The sequence below is a fragment of the Ranitomeya imitator genome, chromosome 1 (genome assembly GCF_032444005.1).
Source record: "Ranitomeya imitator isolate aRanImi1 chromosome 1, aRanImi1.pri, whole genome shotgun sequence".
Taxonomy (NCBI): domain Eukaryota; kingdom Metazoa; phylum Chordata; class Amphibia; order Anura; family Dendrobatidae; genus Ranitomeya; species Ranitomeya imitator.
Window position 1 is genome coordinate 252724575 of NC_091282.1, and position 12711 is coordinate 252737285.

Genomic DNA, 12711 nt, shown 5'->3' on the forward strand with positions numbered 1-12711 from the left:
CGAGATTCCCGCGGTACAGTACGCCCCTGTGGTCGGACGGCCCCGTACCGGTGCCAGATTCCGACGCGGTTGACAGAAGAGAGTTCTGTCTTAGGGAGGATCCCCGGAAGGAGTCCAATACCTTGACCAAGGAATCCATTGAACGTGACAGGGAAGCAGCCCACTCAGGAGGGTTAGGCTCAATGGGGTCAGTGGAGAAATTGGAGGTGGAGGCAGAAGGCGGCTGCGCACAGGCCGGGTCACAGTTCTGACACAAAGGGGTATTGTGGGCACAAGGCAACACAGAATTGCAAGTGGCACATGAAGTAAAAAACACAGTGTACTTTTTTGGAGCCGGCTGGCGGCCGCGATGCCACCCCTAATGATCGCCGCTGGCGTCTAGCCAGTGATACCTCTCCCCAGGGACCTGGACAGCACCTTCCCACGCAGGCGTGAGGAAGGGTATTAATCACCGAGGAGGATTCCGCATGCAGCTCAATCGATCCTCTTTATGCCGGGGTCTTACGGGCTGTGCCTACCGCAGGGATCTTACGGGCGTGCCTACCGCAGGGGACTTACGGCTACTGTGGGGATTACATGACGCCGTCAGGTGAGGGCTTAATTGCCCGGGAGATACACATAAGAGGTATACTCTATGTGCTCGCCATCTTACAGGGGGGAGATCAGGACCGTATAGGAACCGTCGCCCTAGCATAGATTAGGCGTGGCCAAGTCATCGCAGGAGAGGAACGGGGAGGTATACTCGCCTGTTCATTGTTCGGGGGAGAGCAGACCCTGAAAAGGAATCAGTCGCCCCTTCACTCCGTTTATTAAAAAATAAAAATTTACAGAAAATAAATGTAAGAAAATAAAAACGTTGGGGTCTGAAAACAGACCCAAGTGCCTCCTACAGACACTAAAAGAACTGGGTCATTACTGGCCAGTCAAGGGGTGTAAACTGCAGGAGGAGGAGTTAAAAAAAATCTTTGTGTTTACTTAGTGTCCTCCTAGTGGCAAGCAGCGTAATACCCATGGTTTTGTGTCCCCCAATGAGGCGTAGGAGAAAGGGTTACTACTAGGACAACCCCTTCTTAAACTAAATGTTCAGCTGAGCTCTGATAAAACAATAAAAGCTTACACTCAACTCAAGTTCCTGCACTTGTGGTTCCGGAGCTGTGATTCTGTGGAATGACATGTGATGCCCGGCGCCCAATCAGCGTTTAAGTCACCGTCTCTGCCTTTGAACAATCTGAACGTGAAAAGGAAGTCCAGGATGAGCTGCAGCACGGCTTCCTCTTCAGGTCGTGTGAAGGCAGACACAGTGACACCAGTGTCCCATCAACGCATTACAACCCCGGGGAGAGCGAGTGTCGACACTGTGGAAAAGGTGCAGGCACAGGAGGCAAGTATTGGCTTTATTATTTTATTGGGGGCATAACATTTAGCTTAAGAAGGGGTTGGCCTAGTTGGGAACAACGCCTTTAAAATGAAATAACTCGAAATACAAGAGCACAACCAAGTATTATGCTACCACAAGATGGTGGCCCGATTCTAACTCATCGGGTATGCTAGAATATGCATGTCCACGTAGTATATTGCACAGCCCACGTAGTATTTTGCACAGCCCACGTAGTATATTGCACAGCCACGTAGTATACAGCACAGAGTCACGTAGTATATTGGCCAGTCACGTAGTATATTGCCTAGCCACATAGTATAAAATAAAAAATAAACATACTCACCTTCCGAGGGGCCCCTTGTAGTCCTGGTGGCTGTGTGCGGTGCACGTGGCAGCTTTCGGTCCCAGGGTTGGTATGAGCGCAGGACCTGTGATGACGTAGCGGTCACATTACCGTGACGTCATGGAAGGTCCTTCTCGCATAGCATCCCTGGCACCGGAGCCTGACGCTTGCACTGCTGAGGACACCGCGCACGTCGGAGGGTGAGAATAACGTTTTTTTTTTTTTTAAATTATTTGTAACATTAGATCTTTTTACTATTGATGCTGCATACGCATCATCAATAGTAAAAAGGTGGTCACACAAAGTTAATAGCTGCGTTAATGGAGTGCGTTACACCGCGGCATAACGCGGTCCATTAACGCTGCCATTAACCCTGTGTAAGGGCTGACTGGAGGGGAGCATGGAGGCATGGAGCGGGCACTGACTGCGGGGAGGAAAGAGCGGCCATGTTGTCGGCGGACTGTGCCCGTCGTTGATTGGTCGTAGCAATGGTCTTGGGGGTTTTGCCACGACCAATCAGCGACTTGGATTCCCATGACAGACAGAGGCCACGACCAATGAATTATCCGTGACAGACAGAAGGAAATGACCCTTAGACAGTGTGTGTGTGTTTGTGTGTGTGTATATATATATATATATATATATATATATATATATATATATATATATATATATATATATATATATATATATATATATGCACACGTACACGCACATACATACATATATATTAAATTGCAACTTCACCAACCTTTATTCCCATTAGCTTCCTAAATTTTACATTTTGGTCCTTGTTTCCAAAATTGAGTTTCTCCCATATTTCAGCAGACTGCGATTTGTCCTGAAATGAAAAATGAGCAAAAAACAACGATGTAAAGCTTCACTGCTGCAACTATCATCCCCAGAAAACAATTTTTAATTAGATTTATACAGCTATATAACCATCCTATCATAATCATAGTTATTGGTGTATTTACACATCATGCTATTCAGGAAGATTATTTTCTTGTTTGTACAAGGGTGAATTCTGCTGGATTACATCTGCATTTCTTATTCGATTAGGTTTTCATTTACAATAAAACAAACTGCCACAGTTTTTAACAGTATGGCAGGATAAGATTGACTGCAGTCTATATATGGAAACTTGGCACTCAAGTATGATAAATAGAGATTAAATTTTATTAGTGATGTTACACAGAAAATAAGACATTTCGATCTACAAGTTGAAGTGCATCTCCTGAGTAGCAGAGGATATCGCATAGCGCTGCTCTGTACAAGCAGTGATTACTTATCCATCAGACTGATGAAGGTCAAGTTGTAAACTGAAACTTCTCTATTTTCTGGATAATACCACAAAGAAAATGTCATCTCTATTTATGACACTTGATTGCAAAGTTTCTATATATTTTTTAAAAAAAAAAAATTTCCTCCTGAAATACTTTCATTAAAACTCTCACCCCTTCTTTCTTGCCTTGCCAAAGCATCTTTCGTTTTTTCTCTTGCTCTGCAAACCTCATTGGATTAACTGCTGCTGGATTATAATAACTAGGAACAGAGATTCCAGTTTCTGCCAATGCCTTGGCTTGCAATGCGGCCATCTGAGCTGCCATAGCTATCTGAGGAGTCACTTGAGTTCCAGATGCCAACAATGCTGCAACGTTCAGAACAGACCCACCACCGGCAGCAGCAACTGAAGAAAAAGGGAAGAAGAAAATAAGTAACGTTCATATGCAACTTTACTAGTGTTTGAATAACCCACTCAAAGGGAATCCATTACGAGATTTTTGCTCCCCCATGTGAGACCACCATGATGTATGGTAAAAGACCGAATTCCAGCAACGTATTACTTTACTGCTTGCTACAGTTTAGATAAAAATCAAGATTTTATCTGCTATAAATCTACCAGTTCTCTGAATAACCCCGCACACACCACCGATTGGCAGATTTCTGTGTACACTTGTGCATAGCCAAATCAGTGGTGGGGGCAGGGTTATACAGAGCTCAGGAGTATGGAGGACTACATGGCAGCAAGTTTATTTGTGCTCTAGAGGTAATATTCTTCTGATAAAACAGGCCATTAAGTGATGAGGGTCTGTCTACATCATGCTGTTCTCAGAATAGATGGCAAAAAACATTTTAAACTTAAAAGGGTTTTCCACACGAACAAAGGTAATTGTAATCAACATATTAAAATCGATAGATCTTTGAATATTAAGTTCCACAATTGCATGTGTTCATTGAAATGCCCCTGTGGTGACAATCTTATAAATGTTCCTGTGCTGTGTACTGTCTGACCATGCAGGAACCTGGTCTGATCATACCACATCTCTTGGGCAGGTGGAGGGGGTGCAAAAGAGTATACTGACATTACAGCAGGGGTTTGCAGCTGGTTCTTTGAGGTAAAACAGGGATTTTTGTGCACTCACCGTAAAATCATTTTCTCTGAGCCACTCATTGGGGAACACAGGACCGTAGGTGTATGCTGTTGCCACTAAGAGGCTGACACTGAGTTAGTACAGAGATAGTTAGCTCCTCTGCAGTATACACGCTCATGCTGCCTCCCAGAGAACCAGTTCAGTGCAAAAGCAGGAGAACATTAACAACATATAAAAGTACAACATGACGAACTAACGAAAAACACTAGGGTGGGTGCTGTGTCCCCCAATGAATGGCTCGGAGAAAAGAATTTTACGGTGAGTACACAAAAATCCCTGTTTCGCCTTCGTCTCATTGGGGGACACAGGACCGTAGGACATCCCAAAGCAGTCACTGGGTGGGGAAACAACAGAAAACATCAGGCTTCACGTAACTGCCGCCTAGATGCGCGCCACTGCAACCTGCAGAATTCTTCTGCCCAGCCCCGCATCAGCTGAAGCTTGAGTATGAACATTATAGTATGTAGGCTGGACCAAGTTACAGACCTGCTCTGCAGACGCCCAATGAAAAATTGCCCAGGAAGCACTCACTGACCGAGTCGAGTGTGCCCTGATCCCCACTGGGATAGGCTTACCTCTGATGCGGTAGGACTACTGAATGGTGGAACGAATCCACCTAGCTATCGTGGCCTTTGAAGCGGCTAGACCCTTCCTGTGATCTTCAGGAAGCACGAACAAAGAATCCAACATTCGGAAGGACGCAGTCCTCGAGACGTACCTTCTCAGAGCTCTGACTACATCCAGAGTATGGAGAGCTCTTTCCAATCTGTGGACTGGTGGATGACCAAGAACGGAGGACGGCAAGATAGAGCCGCCAACTCGGAAACGCGGCGGATAGAAGTGATGGTCACAAGAAAGGCCACCTTCCAAAATAGGAGTGACAGGGGAATCTCACTGAGGGGGCTCAAGGGGGGAAACCCTCAGAACGTCCAGTACCAGGTTTAAATCCCATGAATCCACAGGGGCCCTGTACGGAGGAACAGTGTGGGCCACTCCTTGAAGAAAGGTCTTAACCTGTGGTCGGGAAGCTAAAGTCTTCTGAAAAAGGATGGAAAGCGCAGAGACCTGGCCCTTCAGGGAACTAAGAGCCAGGCCCGAATCCAGTCCTGCCTGAAGGAAGGCCAAAATGGAAGGCAGGGAAAAGGACATAGATGAAACGCGGTTGGACTCGCACCAACGGAAGTAAGCGTTCCAGGTACGATAGTAGATCCTGGAAGACGAAGGCTTCCGAGCCTGAATCATGGTGTGAATCACCCGGTCCGAAAGGCCGGATGCTCTTAGAACTGCGGTCTCAACAGCCATGCCGTTAAACTGAGCGACCGAGAATTCGGGTGGCAGATCGGACCCTGAAACAGCAGATCGGGCCTGTCTGGAAGGCGCCAGGGAGCGTCCGCGAGAAGATTGACAAGCTCCGCGAACCAAGCTCTTCTGGGCCAATCTGGGGCAATCAGAATGACCGGCACCCCTTCCGCATTGATCTTCTTCAACAGTTTGGGAAGTAATGGAAGGGGTGGGAACAGGTAGGGCAGCACGAACTGTGACCAACGAATGGCCAGAGCGTCGACGCCCACTGCGAAACCTTCCTGTTCATTCGAGACGCCGTGAGATCCACATCCGGAGTCCATCATCGAAGACAAATTTGATGGAAGACCTCCAGATGCAAGGACCATTCCCCTGCCGCGCGGCCCTCGCGGCTGAGGAAGTCGGCGCGGCCCAATTGTCCACGCCGGGGATATGCACAGCGGATATCACCGGAACCGTTGCCTCTGCCCAGAGGAGGATCTTGGATACCTCGGCCAAGGAGCTCCGAGTCCCCCCTTGATGGTTGACATATGCCACCGCCGTGGCATTGTCCGTCTGGATTCGGATTGGAAGACCCCTGAGAATCCTTTCCCAGTGACGAAGGGACAGAAAAATGGCCCAGATCTCGAGGACATTGATCGGCAAGGTTGCCTCCTGCGCTGATCAGCGGCCCTGTACAGTCAGGTGGTGAAACACCGCACCCCAGCCGAGCAGGCTGGCGTCCGTCGTCACCACCTGCCAGTGAACTGGAAGGAAGGACCTGCCCTGGGAGACAAGAGGTGATGTGAGCCACCAGTTGAGAGACCGTTTGACCTGGGGAGAGAGTCGGATCGGGCGGTCCAGGGAGAAGATGGACCTGTTCCACTGAGACAGGATGGCTTGCTGAAGAGGTCGCGAGTGAAATTATGCGAAGGGAATCGCTTCCAATGTTGCTACCATCCTCCCCAAAACCTTCATGGCCGATCGGAAGGAGGTAGACCGAGGGCCCTGGAGCACGCGTATGTCCCGACGAAGGATGGATCTCTTGTCTTCGGGAAGAAAGACCTCCGTCTGACGAGTGTCGAAGAGCATGCCCAGAAAGATGACGCGCTGAGAAGGAATAAGGTAGGACTTCTTCCGGTTGACCAGCCACCCGAAGATTGCCTTGTGCAGGCATGTACTACGGAGGACAGAGAATGAACTTCAATCCAATATTGCAGCCAGCGGGTAAGGAAAGGGTGAATCAAAAACCCCAAAACCCCGCCTCCATGGCTGAAGATTGTTCCCTCCAAATTCAGGTGACAGTGTCCCTTTAAATGTTCTTCCAATTGTCCCATCCACAGGAACATGGATCTTGCTACTGATGTGGCTGCGATGTTAGTCTTTATTAAAGCTGCTGAGGTCTCCCAGGCTCGACGTAAAAGGATATCCGCCTTGCGGTCCATTGCATCCTTGAGGCTAGATGAATCCTCAAAAGGTATGGATGTCTTTCTTGCCACCTTGGCTATGGGAACATCTACTTTAGGAATTTCTTCCCATATCTTGATCTCTTCTGGATCAAAAGGAAGACTGTTTTTAAACTCTCGGGACATCACCAATCTACGTTCCTCATCTTTCCATTCCTGTGTTATCATACGACGAATGTGTTCGCTCACTGGGAACCCTGTCTGTTCTTGATACGCGAGACCTCCAAACATCCCCCCCGGGAGGAAGCGGTTCAACCAAGGAGCCCGTCCGCTCGACTGGTCTCTGGGAAGTTTCTGCCTCGGGCTACTATTGCGGGGGAAGGATATTGGTCTTAGCCGCACAGTCCCCCAAGCCCTCCGGACTGGTGAGTTTTCGTGCTGTACAGCGCTGTTTTCTCTCGTGTGTCCCTCCATGCAGGGACAGGAAAAAATTTAAAGGAAAGGGGGCGGAGTGGGACCTTTTAACCCCTTTACCCCCAAGGGTGGTTTGCACGTTAATGACCGGGCCAATTTTTACAATTCTGACCACTGTCCCTTTATGAGGTTATAACTCTGGAACGCTTCAACGGATCCCAGTGATTCTAACATTGTTTTCTCGTGACATATTGTACTTCATGACAATGGTAAAAATTCTTTGATAGTACCTGCGTTTGTGAAAAAAAACGGAAATTTGGCGAAAATTATGAAAATTTCGCAATTTTCCAACTTTGAATTTTTATGCAATTAAATCACAGAGATATGTCACACAAAATACTTAATAAGTAACATTTCCCACATGTCTCCTTTACATCAGCACAATTTTGGAACCAAAATTTTTTTTTGTTAGGGAGTTATAAGGGTTAAAAGTTGACCAGCAATTTTTCATTTCTACAACACCATTTTTTTTTAGGGACCACATCTCATTTGAAGTCATTTTGAGGGGTCTATATGATAGAAAATACCCAAGTGTGATACCATTCTAAAAACTACACCCCTCAAGGTGCTCAAAACCATATTCAAGAAGTTTATTAACCCTTCTGGTGCTTCACAGGAATTTTTTGAATGTTTAAATAAAAATGAACATTTAACTTTTTTTCACAAAAAATTTAATTCAGCTCCAATTTGTTTTATTTTACCAAGGGTAACAGGAGAAAATGGACCCCAAACATTGTTGTACAATTTGTCCTGAGTATGCCAATACCCCACATGTGGGGGTAAACCACTGTTTGGGCGCATGGCAGAGCTCGGAAGCGAAGGAGCGCCATTTGACTTTTCGATGCAAAATTGACTGGAATTGAGATGGGACGCCATGTTGCGTTTGGAGAGCCCCTGATGTGCCTAAACATTGAAACCCCCCACAAGTGACACCATTTTGGAAAGTAGACCCCCTAAGGAACTTATCTAGAGGTGTGGTGAGCACTTTGACCCACTAAGTGCTTCACAGAAGTTTATAATGTAGAACCGTAAAAATAAAAAATCATATTTTTTCACAAAAATTATCTTTTCGCCCCCAATTTTTATTTTCCCAAGGGTAAGAGAAGAAATTGGACCCCAAAAGTTGTTGTACAATTTGTCCTGAGTACGCTGATAGCCCATATGTGGGGGTAAACCACTGTTTGGGCGGATGGGAGAGCTCGGAAGGGAAGGAGCGCCGTTTGACTTTTCAATGCAAAATTGACTGGAATTGAGATGGGACGCCATGTTGCGTTTGGAGAGCCCCTGATGTGCCTAAACATTGAAACCCCCCACAAGTGACACCATTTTGGAAAGTAGACCCCTTAAGGAACTTATCTAGAGGTGTGGTGAGCACTTTGACCCACCAAGTGCTTCACAGAAGTTTATAATGCAGAGCCGTAAAAATAAAACAAAATTTTTTTCCCACAAAAATTATTTTTTTAGCCCCCAGTTTTGTATTTTCCTGAGGGTAACAGGAGAAATTGGACCCCAAAATTTGTTGTCCAATTTGTCCTGAGTACGCTGATACCCCGTATGTTGGGGCGAACCACCGTTTGAGTGCATGGCAGAGCTCGGAAGGAGCGCCATTTGGAATGCAGACTTAGATGGAATGGTCTACAGACGTCACATTGCGTTTGCAGAACCCCTAATGTACCTAAACAGTAGAAACCCCCCCACAAGTGACCCCATATTGGAAACTAGACCCCCCCAGGGAACTAATCTAGATGTGTTGTGAGAACTTTGAACCCCCAAGTGTTTCACTACAGTTTATAACGCAGAGCCGTGAAAATAAAAAATCTTTTTTTTCCCACAAAAAATCTTTTTTAGCCCCCAGTTTTGTATTTTCCCAAGGGTAACAGGAGAAATTGGACCCCAAACGTTGTTGTCCTATTTGTCCTGAGTACGCTGATACCCCATATGTTGGGGTAAACCCCTGTTTGGGCACACAGGAGAGCTCGGAAGGGAAGAAGCACTGTTTTACTTTTCCAACGCAGAATTGGCTGGAATTGAAATCGGACCCCATGTCGCGTTTGGAGAGCCCCTGATGTGCCTAAACAGTGGAAACCCCCCAATTATAACTGAAACCCTAATCCAAACACATCCCTAACCCTAATCCCAACAGTAACCCTAACCACACCTCTAACCCTGACACACTCCTAACCCTAATCCCAACCGCAAATGTAATCTAAACCCTAATTGTATCTTTAGCCCCAACCCGAACCCTAACTTTAGCCCCAACCCAAACTGTAGCCCCAACCCTAGCCCTAACCCTAGCCCTAATGGGAAAATGGAAATAAATAAATTTTTTTAATTTTTCCCTAACTAAGGGGTGATGAAGGGGTGTTTGCTTTACTTTTATAGCGGGTTTTTTAGCGGATTTTTATGATTGGCAGCCATCACACACTGAAAGACGCTTTTTATTGCAAAATATATTTTTTGCATTACCACATTTTGAGAGCTATAATTTTTCCATATTTTGGTCCACAGAGTCATGTGAGGTCTTGTTTTTTGCGGGACGAGTTGACGTTTTTATTGGTAACATTTTCGGGCACGTGACATTTTTTGATCGCTTTTTATTCCGATTTTTGTGAGGCAGAATTACCAAAAACCAGCTATTCATGAATTTCTTTTGGGGGAGGCGTTTATACCGTTCCGCGTTTGGTAAAATTGATAAAGCAGTTTTATTCTTCGGGTCAGTACGATTACAGCGACACCTCATTTATATCATTTTTTTATGTTTTGGCGCTTTTATACGATAAAAACTATTTTATAGAAAAAATAATTATTTTTGCATCGCTTTATTCTCAGGACTATAACTTTTATTTTTTTGCTGATGATGCTGTATGGCGGCTCGTTTTTTGCGGGACAAGATGATGTTTTCAGCGGTACCATGGTTATTTATATCTGTCTTTTTGATCGCGTGTTATTCCACTTTTTGTTCGGCGGTATGATAATAAAGCATTGTTTTTTGTCGCGTTTTTTTTTTTCTTACGGTGTTTACTGAAGGGGTTAACTAGTGGGCCAGTTTTATAGGTCGGGCCGTTACAGACGCGGCGATACTAAATATGTGTACTTTTATTGTTTTTTTTTTTTTATTTAGATAAAGAAATGTATTTATGGGAATAATATATATATTTTTTTTCATTATTTTGGAATATTTTTTTTACACATTTGAAATTTTTTTTTAAAAACTTTTTTACTTTGTCCCAGGGGGGGACATCACAGATCGGTGATCTGACAGTTTGCACAGCACTCTGTCAGATCACCGATCTGATAGGAGTGCAGGCTGCTTCACAGTGCTTGCTCTGAGCAGGCTCTGTGAAGCCACCTCCCTCCCTGCAGGACCCGGATCCGCGGCCATCTTGGATCCGGGCCTGGAACAAGCAGGGAGGGAGGTAAGACCCTCGCAGCAATGCGATCACATCGCGTTGCTGCGGGGGGCTGAGGGAAGTCCGCAGGGAGCCCCCTCCCTGCGCGATGCTTCCCTGCACCGCCGGCACATCGCGATCATCTTTGATCGCGGTGTGCCAGGGGTTAATGTGCCGGGGGCGGTCCGTGACCGCTCCTGGCACATAATGCCGGATGTCAGCTGCGATAGGCAGATGACACCCGGCCGCGATCGGCGGCGCTCCCCCCGTGAGCGCCGCCGATCGCGCTGGACGTACTATCCCGTCCATGGTCATAGGGGCCCACCCCACATGGACGGGATAGCACGTCCGATGTCAGAAAGGGGTTAACCTCTCGTGTTGTTTTCCTGTCCCTCCAAGGAGGAGGAGGAGGAAGTCCTCCAGTGTGCTGTCAGGGGGACGTCCTGGAAATATCGTAGTTACTCACCGATAACGGTATTTCTCTGATCCCATGACGGCACCACGGAGAGAGAGGGATCCGCCCTCAGGGACAGGAAACCCACAGGTTAAAAAGGCGGGACCTCTCTTCCACCTCAGTTTGGTTTACAGAGCCTTGACAGGACTTCAGCTGTAACTTAAATGGTTATTAAACAACAAAATAATTAAATCTTTCCTTTTATTTTGCGACACCTCGTGACTAAACATTAGTAGTGTGCACAATCACGCGTGAAAAGGAGGGAATATACGGGTGCCGTCATGGGATCAGAGAAATACCGTTATCGGTGAGTAATTACGATATTCTCTTACCCCCATGACGGCACCACGGAGAGAATTTCATAGAATGTATATTAGGGTGGGATTACTGCCTCCAGAACCCTCCTACCAAAGGTTAGGTCTGAAGAGCAGGATAGGTCCAGTTGGTAGTGTTTGAGAAATGTAGAGGGAGAAGACCAAGTGGCTGCTCTACATATCTGGTCAATCGATGCTCCTGCCCGCTCTTCCCAAGAGGTTGATACCGATCTGGTTGAATGAGCTTTGATCCCTTCTGGAGCAGCTTCATTGGACGAGGCGTATGCTAGTGATAGCCTCCCTTACCCATCTCGCCAATGTTGCTTTTGACGCTTTGTGCCCTTTATTTGGACCCTGAAAACAGACACCTGCCTTTCCTACACTCCCTTGTGGCTGTTATATATTGGGTCAAGCATCTCTTAAGATCTAGTGTGTGTAGGGACTTCTTTCGTTTTTGGGATTTGGGCAAAACGATGGTAAGGATATTTGCTGAGATCTATGAAAACGTGATGCTACCTTGGGCAGGTAAGACGGGTCAGTCCTAAGGACTACTCTTCTAGTATCTGGGTTAGAGGCGGGTAAGCTGAGAGAGCCTGCAAGTCACTAATTCTGCGTCCTGAGGTTAATGCTACCAGGAGAGAGGTTTTCAGGGAGATTATCTTTAAGGAAGCTTGAGACAAGGGTTCAAAAGGCGCTTTCGTGAGTGCAGAAAGTACCAGGTTTAGGTCCCAGGGAGGCGAAGTGTGGTGTATGACTGGTTTAGACCTAATTGAAGCTTTTACAAACCTTTTTATCCAGTGATTCCCTGCTAGGTCACAGTTGTATAAGGCACCCAATGCTGCAATTTGAACTTTAAGGGTACTTGTTGCTAACCCTTTTTCTAATCCTTTCTGAAGGAGTACTAGCACTTCCTTAATTGGGATTTTCCCCGACACACTGACATTTGGATTAGAGAAGAACTTCTTCCAGACCTTGCCATATGCTCTGGTAGTTACTGGTTTCCTACTGGACAAGAGTGTTGAAATTAAATTTCAGGAAAACCCCTTTTTTGCTAAAAGTTCCCTCTCAAATTCCATGCTGTCATGTGTAGGTTTTTTACTCGTGGATGGTTTATTGGCCCTTGGCGTAGAAGATTTTGGATGTCTGGGAGAACCCATGGCTCTGTTACCGACATCAAGCGTAACCATGCAAACCACGTTCTCTTTGGCCAGAACGGGGCTATCATAAACACTCTTGC

The 12711-nt window shown here is 46.3% G+C and overlaps 1 protein-coding gene across 4 annotated transcripts in view; it reads right to left on the bottom strand.

Moving 5' to 3' along the window:
• Positions 1-12711, bottom strand: part of RSRC2 (arginine and serine rich coiled-coil 2) — a 47509-nt gene that overhangs the window by 14970 nt on the left and 19828 nt on the right. For all 4 annotated transcript variants that reach the window (XM_069755654.1, XM_069755648.1, XM_069755658.1 and 1 more), the window contains 2 exons: positions 3179-3411; positions 2473-2562 (listed from right to left, as the gene is read on the bottom strand). In XM_069755654.1, coding sequence (XP_069611755.1) covers positions 2473-2562; positions 3179-3411 — 323 coding nt within the window. The remainder of the gene's footprint in view (positions 1-2472; positions 2563-3178; positions 3412-12711) is intronic.